Source organism: Balaenoptera ricei, chromosome 9 (genome assembly GCF_028023285.1).
Source record: "Balaenoptera ricei isolate mBalRic1 chromosome 9, mBalRic1.hap2, whole genome shotgun sequence".
Classification (NCBI taxonomy): Eukaryota; Metazoa; Chordata; class Mammalia; order Artiodactyla; family Balaenopteridae; genus Balaenoptera; species Balaenoptera ricei.
In genome coordinates this window covers 15,936,374-15,954,465 of record NC_082647.1, presented here as the reverse complement: position 1 = coordinate 15,954,465, position 18,092 = coordinate 15,936,374, and the positions used below count along the sequence as shown (strand labels likewise).

At 43.0% G+C, this 18,092-nt stretch overlaps 1 protein-coding gene across 5 annotated transcripts in view; it reads right to left on the bottom strand.

Annotated features, from left to right (window-relative positions):
• DGKI (diacylglycerol kinase iota) overlaps nucleotides 1-17,723 on the bottom strand; it is a 468,554-nt gene extending 450,831 nt beyond the window's left edge. For all 5 annotated transcript variants that reach the window (XM_059933287.1, XM_059933288.1, XM_059933290.1 and 2 more), the window contains exon 1: nucleotides 17,320-17,723. In XM_059933287.1, coding sequence (XP_059789270.1) covers nucleotides 17,320-17,723 — 404 coding nt within the window. The remainder of the gene's footprint in view (nucleotides 1-17,319) is intronic.
• Nucleotides 17,724-18,092: the final 369 nt, after the last annotated feature.

The following is an 18,092-nucleotide window of genomic DNA, read 5'->3' as shown; positions in this document are numbered from 1 at the left end:
AAATACCTGTTCGGCAGTGCTTCCAAATCCTTAAAATTGCTGCTCACTCTTCATCACAGAACATGGGAGTGCGGCTATTAGGTGATCAGCTGTATGGAATTTTCTCCATATATTCAACAAATGTGTTGAGGCACCTATTTCTTCTCCTAAAATCACTGAGCCACAGGAGCATATGCTATATGGAGACATGAAATGCGGTTGCTATAAAAATGAAATGCTATTCTGGGAATACCTATGTCATTCCTTGAGCCGAATCTCCTTTACAGTGAAATGGCTGCTGTTTAGCAACTAAGGCAAAGGAAGAGCCTGAATAGTTCTCTATCTTCTTTTTTTTTCCCCCCTGTAGGAGGAGTACTAAACATCTACCATCATGCTGGTGGTGTCACTGTATGGTTTTCATGTAAACAGGAAGAGTCATGAGGGTGATAATTAGGTCATCATCCTCGTCAATGCGATATGGACTTAGTATGCCAGCCAGTGGTGGATTCCAACTTCGTTCATCATGATGAACAACTGAGATAAATTCAAGTAAGCAAAATTAACAGAAGGGAAATGTTGAGAACTCTCTTTCCAAAGAGCAGTGCAAGGAGGCAGGGCACTGAAGTGAAGGGAACATGGGACTTCAAATCCAAAAACTAGACTAAGCCTGGCAATGCCCCGTCACTGGCGTGTGACTTTGGGGCAGGCACTTAGTGGTCATGGCTGTTTCCTGTACTGTACAAGGTCTATGAAAACAACACCTGCTCTACCACTCTACCTGTTTTGAGGGTAAAATCAGATCAATTATGTGAAAGCAATTTATAAATGGTAAAGCTGTAAAAGCACCACACACATTTTTATTATAAGTACCTAAATTTAGTCAGTATTAACAATTTAAGAAATTTGGGGTTTTTAAAAAAAAAAAATCCCTTAGATTTTGTTATAATTCTGCACTGGCTCATAGAAAGCTTCTGTTTGAATCTTTAAATAGCTTTGACGTTTATTTTTGAACTAGAGATTTACTTTGCTAAGAAATTCTGAAGGTTTTCTTCAAATGTGAAAGAATGACTCAGGTTTTTTAAATGATCCTTTGGAACTTTCTAGGTGTCTATAACTACACACACGAATATACTTATGAATTCTAAAACATGCTGTTATGGAAAAACTTATATTCCAATTACCTGAAGCCTGAATAGGCCCTTCAGTTAAAGGAGAAAGACTCAACTCTTCTTAGAATATTAAAAAAAAAAAAAAAAAAATTGTACCTACTATGCCATTGCAGCCACACAAAGTGCACATAAATTGTTCCTAACTTCTTCACTGGACCCCAAGTCACTGAACTATTACCTACCTCCCTTCAAGTTCCACTCTGATTACAAGAACTCATAAGGTCTTGTACTGGAGGTGGAATTGGAATCAGTGAGTACCAGGCTATAATCCCTGCAAATCATTTCCTGGCCCCAGAAAACTGGATTTATTCCCCCATTCATACAATGGAAAATTCATATAGTTTTAAAAAGAATCACCAAGGAAAGCTCAGTCTTGGCCTCCTTACAATTGCCAGTAGCATGTAGCTATTCACAAAGCTGAGTCTCTGCTTGAACAGGGAAGGAATTCTTGTTTTCTTAGCCAATCAACCTTGGTAAAGACCTTTCTCTATGTCCTGTGTTAGGACTGCTTGGGCCCACTAAGATGAAACACACAGCTCTCTCCTCTCAAGGGATTTTGGTCTAATAAACTACTAGATGGTAGAAATATGGCTATTTGCACACAGGAAATGGAAAAGGGTGAAGAAGAACCAAAGTGAAAACCTGTATTAGGGAGGCAATAAGCAAATATGGGCATAGATCTAAGCTCTGCCATTTAACTGGCTTTGTGACCTCAGACAAGTTGCTTAAAGTCTAAGCCCTAATGTCCTTATCTGTAAAATGGAAATAATAATAGTTCCTACTCAACTGAGGGTTAAATGAAATACTATATATAAAATGTTTAACAGCTCTCGACACAGATTAAGCATTTCATAAAATCAGTAACTTGTACTAATTAATATTCACACAAGTAGGTAGGTAAGTAAATTAACACTTGCAGTCCAATTTGAACCAAGAAAAGCTTTTTCCTTCTCTTAGCTGCACTTCAAAAGAACTTTGGAAGTATACAGGCTGCCTTTGCAGACTTGGGAACAGTCTACCAGTGGCTACTGGGAAGGGTGAGACCAGTGATGTCTGTTGCTTTTTGGTCATCGGGAGAAGAGGCAGGGTGCGCTGCGAAGGTAGGTGGTGTTCACTCTGCCAGGGAAGACCATGCTCTGCAGCTTTTGGGGTTCAAGGTTCTTCTGCTTCCTGTCTAACTTCAGGTGCTGAAGACGGTGCTTCCACTGGAGAGAAACAAAAATACACTACAGCTTACTGACTGAGAGGGGGCCAATTTAAAAGGAAGAAACTGTTTTAAATCAGGCTGTCTTCTTAAAAACCTCTAAAGGGAGTGCTCTCTGTCTGAGAGATTGCCTGAAACCCTGTCATGTACATAGGATGATGATAAGAACAAAGTCCTTTCAATTTGAAGAATTTTCCAGAAGTCTGTCTCCAAGTGATACATGGAACCCTTTCCAACTGCTTCCAGTTAAGCTTATGTAAAGCTCCTTTTTTAAATCTTTAAACAAATTGCTTTCAAGTGTTTCTAAAACAAAAATTAATTTTTCCATAGAATTTTGACATCTTACGTACAAAGGAATGACACATTTTAAAATGTTCTTTGGACCTTGCAAGAAGTCTATTTTCTGGCTATTTCCCAAAGATCTACACGATACACAAAAGCAACCAAACTGCCCTATCTTTGCCTTTTGAAGCAAAAAAATGGATTCACTTCCTCAATGCTTACTTCACAGTCTTGAGCCAGTTTTACTTGCTCAACAAATATTGAATAATCTTCTAAAATTAAAAAAAATAAAATATGTTGTTTGGTCTGGCTGAGATAACCGATAGCACATCCCAGAAGGCTGAGCCTTCCATTTCTGAAATAATCCAGGACAGGTAGCATCTGGGAGCTTTTTTCTCTGATTGCCAGGACACTGCAGACAGCCATTGTCTGCACATACAAAGAAGACATCATCCAGCCAGGCCAGAAGAGAAATAACCTCTTTCCTGGGGTCCCCGGTGACAACTCTATTTCTAGTACCTCTGGCTGTATCTACTTGTCTATTCCTGACACTGGGAAGCTCTGAGCTGAGACCCCTGTTCCCCACCCCTCCACGTCTGGCTTCCTGCTCCCAGCCGACCAGCTGGGCTGTGGGCCGCTGCTCCCTGACTCCTCTGCTCACTGCGCCTGTCGTCTGCGACCTTGGCCTTCTGCCTGATCCGATTTCCAGAGCACTCGGAAGCAGCTTTCTCCTCTTCACATCCTCTAGTACGAGTGAACTAGTTTTTAATAAGTTGTGAAAGGAAAAGTACATATTCTATACCTTAATGAATGCCAAGCCTGTAAATTAAATTTCCTAAGTGTGTATCTATCTCATTTTCATATAATCTGAATAATTTTGTCACTAGCTACCGACATTTGATGAATGTTCAATATTTTGAAGATTAAAAAAACGGGGACTTCCCTGGTGGCGCAGTGGTTAAGAATCCACCTGGCAAAGCAGGAGACATGGGTTCGAGCCCTGATCTGGGACGATCCCACATGCCGCAGAACAACTGAGCCTGTGAGCCACAACTACCGAGCCCACATGCCGCAACTACTGAAGTCCATGCCCCTAGAGCCCGTCCTCCGCAACAAGAGAAGCCACCGCAATGAGAAGCCCATGCACCACAACGAAGAGCAGCCCCTGCTTGCCGCGACCAGAGAAAGCCTGCGCGCAGCAACGAAGACCCAACGCAGCCAAAAATAATAAATAAATAAATAAATTTATAAAAAGGAAAAAAGAATAAAAAAACGAAATCTGCTCCTTAACTGGGTTTAAATACGGATGATACCACCCTAACAAACACACTCACAGCACTTACTTTGTGACAGGGAGCATTATCAGTGTCAACCTTCAAACAATCATACAAGGTAGGTACTATTGTCATTACCATTAGATGGGGAAACTAAGGCACAGAGGCGCTAAGTAACTTGCCCATGGTCCCACAGCAGGCAGAGGTGGAGAACTGAACCCAGGAGGTAGGGCTCCAGAGCCGGGGCTCTTAGCCACTACTCTACTCTGCCTCTCATAGAATTGAAGAGTAAGAATAGTAAGATTTGATTGTGGTTTAATTATTACTGTTTTAAGCTTTGAATGTTTCCCCCTCCATCCAACAAAAGCCAGACCATTAATATTATAGCTTAACTTAGAATTGGTTCCTTATTTATGAGTCTTAAAATCTAAAGGCCATTCTCCACTTGAGCAAAACCCATGGAGGTTAGGCGCAAGAACTCCCCAAGTCCCCATCTAAAAGCCACTGCCTTTAAAAAGCAGTATTTGCTCCATTTCAAAGGCTCACAAAACCTCAGGGCTGGAAGGAAAAAACATTAAAATTAATCTGCAAAGAGCCTTCTTCCCATCTCTACCCAACCACAGTTGCCTCCCTCAGCCAATACACACAGCCCTGATGGGTTGATTTTTTCTAAAATTACCCAAACAGTGCTCATGCCACCTCTCTGAACCCTAAGGATGTCAGGAAACTCATCAGCCATTCTTCAGGTGCTTTATATGTTATGTGAATAAAAAGTAGCTGGCACATTTTCAAAGACTTTGTTATTAAACAAGTTAAAAACAAAACAAAGGTTTAGTTTAGAGTCACGAAGTTGACTGAGGAATTCTTCCTAAAATAACTTTTCCACAGCAGTCAGTCAGGTGAGTTGGAAGGAGAGAATGAGTGAAGTAACAATACGGAACAGAGGCCATGGGGGTAACCTCAGAGTGGCTGGACCACAGTCAGGCAAGATTCCGGGAACATAGGGCAGCCATCTTTCTGCACGTTCTAAGTTCTACTCACAGAAGGACAAGTCAACAGAACATTCCCTGAGGAGAAAATCAATGATGCCCCTTGGAAAGGGATGAGACAGACAGAGCTGGAGAGCTAATTAGTGCTACTCAGAAGGCAAATTAAGGCCTTTTCTTTGACAAGCTGCAAATAGCTGGTTAAGCAAGAGATTCTGCCAACCCTCTCCAGCCTCCAACAGCTGGCCGAATGGCTGGCGCAGGTACTCACACAGGAAGTTGTAAACAGAAACAGTCCTGGGCCACTGGACAAAGTGTAAATGAGAAAAAGGCAGACCTTTCTCTGAGTAAAAAGGAAAAATCACAGTTGAGATGGACAGGGAACGAATAACATAGTAGTTTATTTAAAGAAGGCAATTAAATTCATTCATTCAATAAATATTTATCCAACACCTACTGAGCAATAAGAACAGGATTCAGAGATTCAAATGATAAGGTGCAATTTTGGTCCTCAAAGGAGCTAACAACTTAGCAGGGAAGCATACGACATTTAAAGTTAACTCTGTGCAAGGCACTGTGCCGAGTTTTCTACCTAAAGTAACTCATTTAATTCTAACAAACCTCTAAGAGAGGTATTGCTATTACCACGTGAGCCTCAAAGGGGTGACATAACATTCCCAAGATCCACTAGAACGTGCCAGGTTCAAATGCTAGTCTAATTCCCAGGAGAGAAAATTACAATTCAGTCCTAACACAGCTGTTTAAAAGCATCATGTGAGGACAGGAGAGGACCAACCACCTACCACACAAAGTGGACCCTTTTGAGTTCAAGCCTAAGGAGGAGTTTGCCTGATGAACAAGCCAGGGATGAGTTATGGGAGCGTGACGTGCAAACAGACCTAACTTGGCGTTTTTCTTTCTTTAATCTTCTATATTGCAAGGGTTTGTTATGCCTTGTAACGGGCCCAACATTCCAGCCAGTTCAAACAATTCCAACCACTTCAAACCATTTGAAATTTGCCCATTTTCATAGTGATTTCAAGCAAATTCAACTTCAGAGAAACATAAAAAGCCTAACAGCTTAGATTTTGCTTTGCTCCTTACCTTCTTTCCCGAGCTATCCATTCATATACCACCATTAATGCAGTAACTACTGTCCTAAAACGACAGTTATAGGGTCTCAGAAAAAATAATTAGGATCAGTGTTACCAATATAACACTGTAAAAGAAAGCAAATGTCACAGCCCAACATGTAGGCGATGGTCCTTCCAGATGTTTCCGGTCTCAGAGTGAGTGCTTCTGAACCCACTTCAAGGACACCTCAAGGTTGGGTAAGGAATGTGTATCCCAGATGCCAGCCCAGAAAAGCCTGGAAGGTGCAGCTAGCCTGGGCCCTCACTAGGAGTCCTCATTTTCTCAGATTAGAAAGTAGAGTTCCAAAGAGCTAGTTCTAGTCTAACTGAATCTGACCCTGTGAGGCAATGCTGCTGTTGCCACAGCGGAAATAAACACCAACAAAGCTCCCATCAACTTCTTCATCCCTTGATGCCACAGGACACGGTGCTGTCACTCGCCCATGTGAAAACCGAGCCTCTAAAAGATCCATTAGAGCAGATTAAGGACTCTGGACAGTAGTTTGAGCACAATCTTGCCTGGTGTGTGTCTTGATGGAGGAAGTGTACACTTAGCCAAGTCCTAAGTAATTACTGAGGAAGGAAACAGTAAACTGGAACCAAGTTTTTGTTTTTGTTTTTAACATCTTTATTGGAGTATAACTGCTTTACAATGGTGTGTTAGTTTCTGCTTTATAACAAAGTGAATCAGCTCTACGTATACATAAATCCCCATATCTCCTCCCTCTTGCGTCTCCCTCCCATCCTCCCTATCCCACCCCTCTAGGTGGTCACAAAGCACTGAGCTGATCTCCCTGTGCTATGCGGTTGCTTCCCACTGGTTATCTATTTTACATTTGGTAGTGTATATATGTCCATGCCACTCTCTCACTTTGTCCCAGCTTAGCCATCCCCCTCCCTGTGTCCTCAAGTCCATTCTCTATGTCTGCATCTTTATTCCTGTCCTGCCCCTAGGTTCATCAGAACCATTTTTTTTTTTAGATTCCATTCATATGTGTTAGCATAAAGTATTTGTTTTTCTCTTTCTGACTTACTTCACTCTGTATGACAGACTCTAGGTCCATCCAATTCACTACAGATAACTCAATTTCATTTCTTTTTATGGCTGAGTAATATTCCATTATATATATGTGCCACATCTTCTTTATCCATTCATCTGTCGATGGGCACTTGGGTTGCTTCCATGTCCTGGCTATTGTAAATAGTGCTGCAATGAACATTGTGGTACATGACTCTTTTTGAATTATGGTTTTCTCAGGGTATATGCCCAGTAGTGGGATTGCTGGGTTATATGGTAGTTCTATTTTTAGTTTTTTAAGGAGCCTCCATACTGTTCTCCAGAGTGGCTCTATCAATTTACATTCCCACCAACAGTGCAAGAGGGTTCCTTTTTCTCCACACCCTCTCCAGCATTTACTGTTTGTAGATTTTTTGATGATGGCCATTCTGACTGCTGTGAGGTGATACCTCATTGTAGTTTTGATTTGCGTTTCTCTAATAATTAGTGATGTTGAGCATGCTTTCATATGTTTGTTGGCAATCTGTATATCTTCTATGGAGAAATGTCTATTTAGGTCTTCTGCCCATTATTGGATTGGGTTGTTTACTTTTTGATATTGAGCTGCATGAGCTGCTTGTATATTTTGGAGATTAATCCTTTGTCACTTGCTTCTTTTGCAACTATTTTCTCCCATTCTGAGGGTTGTCTTTTCATCTTGTTTATGGTTTCCTTTGCTGTGCAAAAGCTTTTAAGTTTCATTAGGTCCCATTTGTTTAGTTTTGTTTTTATTTCCATTTCTCTAGGAGGTGGGTCAAAAAGGATCTTGCTGTGATTTATGGCAAAGAGTGTTCTGCCTATGTTTTCCTCTAAGAGCTTTATAGTGTCTGGCCTTACACTTAGGTCTTTAATCCATTTTGAGTTTATTTTTGTGTATGGTGTTAGGAAGTGTTGTAATTTCATTCTTTTACATGTACCTGTCCAGTTTCCCCAGCACCATTTATTGAAGAGGCTGTCTTTTTTCTCCATTGTATATCCTTGCCTCCTTTATCAAAGATAAGGTGACCGTATGTGCATGGGTTTATCTCTGGGCTTTCTATCCTGTTCCATTGATCTATATTTCTGTTTTTGTGCCAGTACCATACTGTCTTGATTACTGTAGCTTTGTAGTATAGTCTGAAGTCAGGGAGTCTGATTCCTCCAGCTCCGTTTTTCTTTCTCAAGATTGCTTTGGCTATTCAGGGGCTTTTGTGTTTCCATACAGATTGTGAAATTTTTTGTTCTAGTTCTGTGAAAAATGTCATTGGTAGTTTGATAGGGATTGCACTGAATCTGTAGATTGCTTTGGGTAGTATAGTCATTTTCACAATGCTGATTCTTCCAATCCAAGAATATGGTATATCTCTCCATCTGTTTGTATCATCTTTAATTTCTTTCATCAGTGTCTTATAGTTTTCTGCATACAGGTCTTTTGTCTCCTTAGGTAGGTTTATTCCTAGGTATTTTATTCTTTTTGTTGCAATGGAAAATGTGAGTGTTTCCTTAATTTCTCTTTCAGATTTTTCATCATTAGTGCATAGGAATGCAAGAGATTTCTGTGCATTAATTTTGTATCCTGCTACTTTACCAAATTCACTGATTAGCTCTAGTAGTTTTCTGGTAGCATCTTTAGGATTCTCTATGTATAGTATCATGTCATCTGCAAACAGCAACAGTTTTACTTCTTCTTTTCTGATTTGGATTCCTTTTATTTCTTTTTCTTCTCTGATTGCCGTGGCTAAAACTTCCAAAACTATGTTGAATAATAGTGGTGAGAATGGGCAACCTTGTCTTTTTCCTGATCTTAGAGGAATTGGTTTCAATTTTTCACCATTGAGAATGATGTTGCCTGTGGGTTTGTCATACATGGCCTTTATTATGTTGAGGTAGGTTCCCTATATGCCTCCTTTCTGGAGAGTTTTTATGATAAATGTGTGTTGAATTTTGTCAAAAGTTTTTTCTGCATCTACTGAGATCATCACATGGTTTTTCTCCTTCAGTTGGTTAATATGGTGTATCACATTGATTGATTTGCATATATTAAAGAATCCTTGCATTCCTGGGATAAACCCCACTTGATCATGGTGTATGATCCTTTTAAAGTGCTGTGGGATTCTGTTTGCTAGTATTTTGTTGAGGATTTTTGCATCTATGTTCATCAGTGATATTGGCCTATAGTTTTCTTTTTTTGTGACATCTTTGTCTGATTTTGGTATCAGGGTGATGGTGGTCTTGTAGAATGAGTTTGGGAGTGTTCCTCCCTCTGCTATATTTTGGAAGAGTTTGAGAGGATGGGTGTTAGCTCTGCTCTAAATGTTTGATAGAATTCACCTGTGAAGCCATCTGGTCTTAGGCTTTTGTTTCTTGGAAGATTTTTAATCACAGTTTCAATTTCAGTGCTTGTGACTGGTCTGTTTATATTTTCTATTTCTTCCTGTTCAGTCTTGGAAGGTTGTGCTTTTCTAAGAATTTGTCCATTTCTTCCAGGTTGTCCATTTTATTGGCATATAGTTGCTTACAGTAATCCCTCCAGATCCTTCGTATTTCTGCAGTGGCAGGTGTTACTTCTCCTTTGTCATTTCTAATTCTGTTGATTTGAGTCTTCTCCCTTTTTTTCTTGATGAGTCTGGCTAATGGTTTATCAATTTTGTTTATCTTCTCAAAGAACCAGCTTTTAGTTTTATTGATCTTTGCTATTGTTTCCTTCATTTCTTTTTCATTTATTTGTGATCTGATCTTTATGATTTCTTTCTTTCTGCTAACTGAGGGGGTTTTGTTGTTCTTCTTCTTCTTTCACTAATTGCTTTAGGTGTAAGGTTAGGTTATTTATTTGAGATTTTTCTTGCTTCTTGAGGTAGGATTGTATTCCTATAAACTTCCCTCTTAGAAGTGCTTTTGTTGCATCCCATAGGTTTTTGGTCATTGTGTTTTCAATGTCATTTGTTTCTAGGTATTTTTTGATTTCCTCTTTGATTTCGTCAGTGATCTCTTGGTTATTTAATAGTGTATTGTTTAGCCTCTATGTATTTGTATTTTTTACATTTTTTTGTCCTGTAAGTGATACCTAGTCTCATAGTGTTGTGGTCGGAAAAGATACTTGATACGATTTCAATTTCTTAAATTTACCAAGGCTTCATTTGTGACCCAAGATATGGTCTATCCTGGAGAATGTTCCAAGAGCACTTGAGAAGAAAGTGTATTGTGTTGTTTTTGGATGGAATGTCCCTATAAATATCAATTAAGTCCATCTTGTCTAATGTGTCATTTAAAGCTTATATTTCCTTACTTACTTTCATTTTGGATGATCTGTCCATTGGTAAAAGTGGGGTGTTAAAGTCCCCTACTATTATTGTGTTACTGTTGATTTCCCCTTTTATGGCTGTTAGCATTTGCCTTATGTATTGAGGTGCTCCTATGTTGGGTGCATAAATATTTACAATTGATATATCTCCTTCTTGGATTGATCCCTTGATCATTATTTAGTGTCCTTCTTTGTCTCTTGTAATAGTCTTTATTTTAAAGTCTATTTTGTCTGATATGAGAATTGCTACTCCAGCTTTCTTCTGATTTCCATTTGCATGGAATATCTTTTTCCATCCCCTCACTTTCAGTCTGTATGTGTCTCTAGGTCTGAAGTGGGTCTCTTGTAGACAGCCTATGTATGGGTCTTGTTTTTGTATCCATTCAGCCAATCTATGTATTTTGGTTGGAGCATTTAATCCATTTACATTTAAGGTAGTTATCGATACGTATGTTCCTATTACCATTTTCTTAATTGTTTTGGGTTTGTTTTGGTAGGTCTTTTCCTTCTCTTGTATTTCCTGCCTAGAGAAGTTCCTTTAGCATTTGCTATAAAGCTGGTTTGGTGGTGTTGAATTCTCTTAACTTTTGCTTGTCTGTAAAGGTTTTAATTTTTCCGTCAAATCTGAATGAGATCCTTGCTGGGTAGAGTAATCTTGGTTGTAGGTTTTTCCCTTTCATCATTTTAAATATTTCCAGCCACTCCCTTCTGGCTTGCAGAGTTTCTGCTGAAAGATCAGCTGTTAACCTTATGGGGGTTCTCTTGTATGTTATTTGTTGCTTTTCCCTTGCTGCTTTTAATATTTTTTCTTTGTATTTAATTTTGATAGTTTGATTAATATGTGTCTTGGCATGTTTCTCCTTGGATTTATCCTGTATAGGACTCTCTGCACTTCCTGGACTTGATTGACTATTTCCTTTCCCACGTTAGGGAAGTTTTCAACTATAATCTCTTCAAATATTTTCTCAGACCCTTCCTTTTTCTCTTCTTCTGCGACCCTTATAATTCGAATGTTGGTACATTTAATGTTGTTCCAGAGGTCTCTGAGACTGTCCTCAAGTCTTTTCATTCTTTATTCTTTATTCTGCTCTGCAGTAGTTATTTCCACTCTTTTGTCTTCCAGGTCACTTATCCGTTATTCTGCCATTGATTCTTTCTAGGGTATTTTTAATTTCATTTATTGTGTTGTTCATCATTGTTTGTTTGCTCCATAGTTCTTCTAGGTCCTTGTTAAACATTTCTTGTATTTTCTCCATTCTATTTCCAAGATTTTGGACCATCTTTACTATCATTACTCTGAATTCTTTTTCAGGTAGACTGCCTATTATTTCCTCTTCATTTGTTAGGTCTGGTGGGTTTTTGCCTTGCTCCTTCATCTGCTGCATATTTCTTTGTCTTCTCATTTTGTTTAACTTACTTTGTTTGGGGTCTCCTTTTCACAGGCTGCAGATTCGTAGTTCCCATTGTTTTTGGTGTCTGACCCCAGTGGGTGAGGTTGGTTCAGTGGCTTGTGTAGGCTTCCTGGTGGAGGGGACTGGTGCATGTGTTCTGGTGGGTGAGGCTGGATCTTGTCTTTCTGGTGGACAGTGCCACATCCGGTGGTGTGTTTTGGGGTGTCTGTGAACTTAGTATGATTTTAGGCAGCCTCTTTGCTAATGGGTGGGGTTGTGTTCCTGTCTTGCTAGTTGTTTGGCATAGGGCATCCAGCACTGGAGCTTGCTGGCCATTGGTTGGAGCTGGGTGTTAGTGTTGAGACAGAGCTCTCTGGGAGAGCCCTCACCGACTGATATTATGTGGGGCCAGGAGGTCTCTGGTGGTCCAATGTCCTGAACTCAGCTCTCCCACCTCAGAGGCTCAGGCCTGACACCCAGCTGGAGCACCAAGACCCTATCAGCCACATGGCCAGGTATGTGGGGATTTTCTTGCCTTTTGGGAAGTCTGAGGTCTTCTGCCAATGTTCAGTAGCTGTTCTGTTAGGAGCTGTTCCACATGTAGATGTATTTTTGATGTATTTGTGGGTAGGAAGGTGATCTCTACGTCTTACTCCTCCGCCATCTTGAAGGTCCCCCTGCAATAGGAGACTCCACTGAAGATGCCAACCTCCGCAAGAGCTAGAGGTGCAGAGGCATTTTTTTCAGAGGGTTTGCAGCTTGCTTTTTTTTTTCTTTTCCTTTGTGCTTTGTCTAGTTTCACTTGTTCACAAGGTGCTTCATGCAGAGGCCTCACACCCAGCACCTCAGATCAGAGTGCCTAGTAAGAAATGGCTGCGCTGACACCTCCAAAAGCCAAATTTTTAAAAATCTCCTTTCCCCAGCTCAGTGTGAAGGAAGGTCTTCTCCAGGCACGTGCCACCAAGAAGGCAGGGCTCCCTTTCCACCTTGCTCCCCATCCAGGGATATGGTTTCACCCAGGGAGGGGCTGGCCACCAGCACTTCTCATCTCCAGCCCACAGTTCTGTCTTCCAGAAGCACTATTCCAGGCAGGCTTGGACAAGAGAACCTGTCTTCTTTCCTCAACTCAACTCCCATTCACAGAGAGGAAGCTCTAGTCCAGGGGCAGTAGGTGGAGAATCTAGAACCAAGGTTTTTATCTGATCCTGAAGTCTCTAAATATCAAACAAATGTGTAAACAGCAGACAAAAAAATTTTTAAATAAAATAAAAGTATTTACAAAGGAGGATGCTTCATACTGATATTCAGGAAAAGAAAACTTCCCCCCATACAATATTGATTCCCATGCAAGGAAGAACAATGTCCATGCTCTCCTACTTGGCTTTCAACATTCCAATAGTCTTTCCTAAAAATCACAATCTTGTGTTGCAGGATAATACTCAAAACGGAAATACTTTGTTCTTATCAACCTGTAAAGAATGAATAGACCCTTTTTTACCTTGCAGCATAATCTAAGAAGTTAAAAGCTCCTTGCTGCTACTTTTATCTCATACCAAAAACTCCCTTTCAGGAAGGTCTGGTATTACCATCCTGGTTTATAAGTAGAGAAACTGAAGCACAGGCATTACTATCTCATGAGTAATGGTAACTGTCCAGTCCTCCTTACAAACAAAACCACACTTCAACATTTATTCTGTGCTGCTCAAAGAGGTACGGACAGGCCAGCTCTTCACTGGATCTAGGTTCACCTACACAACTCCTGTGTAGTTTTTATTAAAAGGCGTATAAAATTCTAACCTGGGTATCTTCACAGAGATGGCAGGTGTCATGTAGGTGGTTTTGTTCTCAGAAGCAAAACCAATATATTTTCTGGTGATCATGAATTTATATTCATTTCTGTCTCAGAAAGAGTAGAGGAGTTACTTTAAATTATATGGCCAAAGGGACACGGTCCAAAGAATAAAGTATACAAGAGATAATAAATAATGACCTGTGATATATTACAGAAGAGGTAAAAGAAGAGCTTACGCTGCACACACACATGCAAACACAGACACCCAAGGGAAGTGTTCGAGCCAGAAGTGAATGGTTAGGGAAGCATGATGGGGTGTAAAAAGAATGTCATTTAGAGTCAGATCTGGGTTTAAAGCTGCCTCTTACCCAAGCTCTAAGCCTCAGGTTCATTTGTTTATAAAATGGAAATAACCATAATCGCATCATAAAACTGTCATTGAACAGTAAATAAGATATAACATAGAAGAATACTTAGCGCAGTGCCTGTACACAGAAGACAACGGACATCAGCTACCTTCTCCTTCCCCTCCTCTGCATGTTTCTAAATGATTTTTTTTTTAATTTTACTGACTTAAGTGGGAATTCTTACAGTGGTTAAAAAAAACCAGTTCCTGCACATTACATAGTCATCGGCACATATGTATCTGTTGCAGCACCATAATTTGCAAAGAAAAAGGAAGTAGTAATTTTAAGAGAAAAGTACCAGCTCACTTGCACTGCCTTCTGAAACCTTCAGCTTTACAATCTACTGAGACTATTTGCTCTAGGGGAGCAGAATCTGAAATAAAGGAAGAATTCTCATGAGAAAAATGGTTCCCCCAAAAAGAAAGAGAAGATAATGAGGGGAAATCGAGGGGTATATAAAGGAGTTTATTTTACTTAACAAAGTAAAAGTCGAGCAAAATGAATAATCTGCCTCCAGAAATGGTTATTTAAAGGTTTTCTGTAAAGGGCTCTGGTTCCTAAAAAGACAGGAGTCATTGCATATGCCCACCCACTCCTCATTTATTTTTAAACCCTAGCTTATATGTTCCTTAGCAACAGAAGGAGCAGATGAGACCCCCACACACACACACGCACACGCACACCATCTCCCCCAGCCCCCTTCTTCTCTCCTGTCAAGTGTCATTCCGCAAATACCCATGTTCTTCAAAAGATTTTTTTGACCACCTGCAGATCTCTTCTTCCCCACCTCAAATGATCCCCCTTACACAGCAGCCATACTTCACATCCTAACTCAACCCCTTCACTTAGATTCCGTTCTGTAAGGTCTTCCTGACCCCTCTCCATCAACTTCCACCAGTCGCCGTCCTCAGGTGCCCCCCAGAAGTGAGGGGATGTGGTCCTCACTGAGAAGCCAACGCCCAGCTCCAGCCAAAGCTGCTCTTTTCTTACAGACCATTCATTAACCCACCAGCAAAATGGCCAGGCCCAACTACATCTGAGTCCAACATAAATGGCTGCCCTGGTGAATGGGTAGGCCATTCACCGTGACTCTAAAAAAATCATCATCATCATCATCAAAATGGAGACACTCTCCAGGGTACCCAGGACAAACACGTGCCAGATGAAATGCCTACCTTCTGCTGTCTTTCCTCTGACTTTGGGACTGCCTGGCCTTGTTTGGCTGGGCATGGCTTATGAATTCAAAGATCAATTGTTCAGCCTTTGGAAAAAAAGGGCAGAGCAGCAATCCTCAGATATGAGTGTGCTTATGCATTGCCTGAGGAGCTTGCTAAAAACTCCCACCCACAGAGAGCTTGATTTTGTAAGTGTGGGGTGGTGGGCATTTTTAACCAGCCACCTGAGGCGATGCTGTGGCAGGAGCCTTCCTGAACTGGGGACTGTGAAGCTTTATTTGGAAGGAAATGATGTCCACAAAGTGGGATCCACCTCTGTGGATTGTAAGGCAGATGCGGTGTTATCCTTCTGCTAGAAAAACACCGTGTCTGGGTCGATGTCTATGTTTGCGTGTGCACACCCTTACACATGCATGAGTGAGCATGCAACTCAGAAGGCCATGGCCTCACAGAGTACTCATTTCCAAGAGAGAGGCTCAGGGAATGACCCCTGCCAAGAAGCAAGCTGAGATGATTTCCCTTGCAAACTCTGGCTTTGTAGCCCTACCCAGTGAGGAGTCACGATGATGAATACCAACGACACAGGAACGATTCTGGGCCCAGGAGCCCAGACCCACAATGTGCTCTGCATTATCAACTGTCCCCTCCAACTCGCAGCTCCTAAATTAGGCTGACTGTAGCCCCTGGTCCCCTAAGGGCCAGACAGGCCATCATAGCTAAGAAGTAGAACTGCCTGTGTCCTAGCATACCTCCCTAGAGCTACCTCACACTCTCCACCACGTGTCTATTTTTAGAAACCAGAAATATAAAGAGAAAGATCCATTTTGTCCTGATCTACATGAGTAACTAAAAGAGCAAGTCAGGTGGGAAACTCCCTCAATGCACAGTGAACAAACTGCACGTGGGGGTGAGGGAGTAACACCTCCCCAGGAAGGCCGTTTCGGAGTCGTCAGGAGCCAACACTGAGACACAGAGCACATGCCCTAGTGACCGGGGCCTGCAGTCCAGGCAATGCCAGTGGGGATCCCGGTGATTCACACACATGCTCCCAGAAATACAACACACACCCTCACAAACCCACGCACCTCTGTCATCTGCTTTTGCTTACATAACACCACATGGTGTGACAGGCTTAAAACTTTATAAGCATTTCTGGAAAGGACTGCTAACTTAAAATGAGGAGGGTCACAAGGATGCTTTTACTGACCCCTTTTCAAGAAATACTCCAAAGCCAAGGAAGTGCACATCTTTGTAATTCTATGCTTGTTTATCACCTCAACTTTTAAAATTAACAAGCAGTAATGGTCTCCAAAACTCTCCAAATCTATCAATATCTTTATTCTTGCCTGAAGGTGGGGGGCAGGGGGGAGGAGAGAACCTACTGGATCCTCATTTCTCATTCGTGAATCCTGACACAATTGGGGGTAGTCTTTTGGCATCATTCGGAGGCCATTTATCCCACACTGTCCTTGTCTTGTAAATACACCCATCCTAGGGCCAAGCACGGCCCCATTCTCTCCCCCACCCCTTGCTTGCCAGCAGGCTTCCCAAGTCGTCCTTCTGAGCACATCCAGGAGAGAGGGAGAGACCACGTGTACGTGTGACCCTCCGGAACCAGTTGTGTATCTACAGACACAGATTCACAACGACTCTTCCTTAATGGGATATTTCAATGCAGGTCCAACTTCCATAAGGATTTCTCTTCAGGATAGAACGCTGTTCTTTTCTGTCTGTCCGTGATCTCAAGTATCAAGTTAGTGCCAAAGGTGCACCCAGTAAAATCGGCAAGGTAGGGGGAGTGGTTGAAGATGACCCCGGCGTAGGGACAACTTTGAGGACTTCTCTCAAGAAAACCTGGCATATGTGTGTGTTCACCCCGCTCCCACACACACACACACGCATTTTTACTGTTGTTGTTCTGACCTCAGGGACCCAGTCCTCTCTCCAGTTCCGGGGGGGAAACCTGGCGCACGTAGCTTCCCTCCAGCCCAGAAGGCTGGGATGAGAAGTGAACACACAGCCCAGAACGGGGAGGGAGAAGGAGAGAGAGAGGGAGGGAGGGAGGCAGAGAGAGAGAGAGAGAGGGCGCCAGGTGCCCCCAAGTCCGAGGAAGCGCCTTTCGAGGGCGCAGAGCGGGTCTCGCGCCCCGCGGCGGCACCTGCCTCCCGGCTGCCGGGCTCGCGTTCCTACCTGTACGAGACCTGCTTCCGGAAAGTTAAGTTCCGCAGCTTCTCCTCCAGCGCCTCGTCCTTCTCGTTCGGGCCGGCGGCCCCGGGCTCTTCCAGGGCAGCGGCCCCAGCCGCCGCCGCTGCCCCCGCGCCCCTCGGGTCCGCACCGCCCTCGGCGCCCAGGCAGCAGCTCCCGGCGCCGCTTCCGCTGCTGCTGCTGCCGCCCGTTGCCCCCTTCTCCTCTGCCGCCGAGGAGCTGGGGTTCATGGCGACCGCTCCGGCGGCCGCGGTGGGAGCCGAGGCGGCGCCGCTGCAGAAGCCGGACAGACGAACAGCGCTGACGGCGGCCGCCACCGCCGGAGGGCGAACAGGTCTGCGCGCCGCTGGCAGGGGCGGCAAATGGCAGCCCCTTCCCGCAGCATCCATCCGCGGCGGCCCCGCACCGGGGCATTGTGGGAAACTCCGTGCCTCCACTCCCCCTCCCCGACCAATCAGAGGCCACCTCCCTCCGCCTCCCCCTCCCTCCCCGCTGCAAACCCGCGCCCTCCCGCCCCCCTGGCCTTTTCCTAAATCGGGGGCACCGGCCAGGGCCGAACTGGAACTCTGCCCTGAGGTGTCGGGTCGCCGGAGAGGTGGGCAGAGGGCAGGGGATGAGGAGGCGCCGGGCTGGGGGCGCGGACACTGGCAGCAAGAGAGGAGAGCTCCGGAGGGAAATTCGGAGGACAGCGTGCCGCACCCCGGTTAAGACACGAGGAAGCGGACACCGGGAAGGGAAAGGTGCCCTGCCCAGGCAGC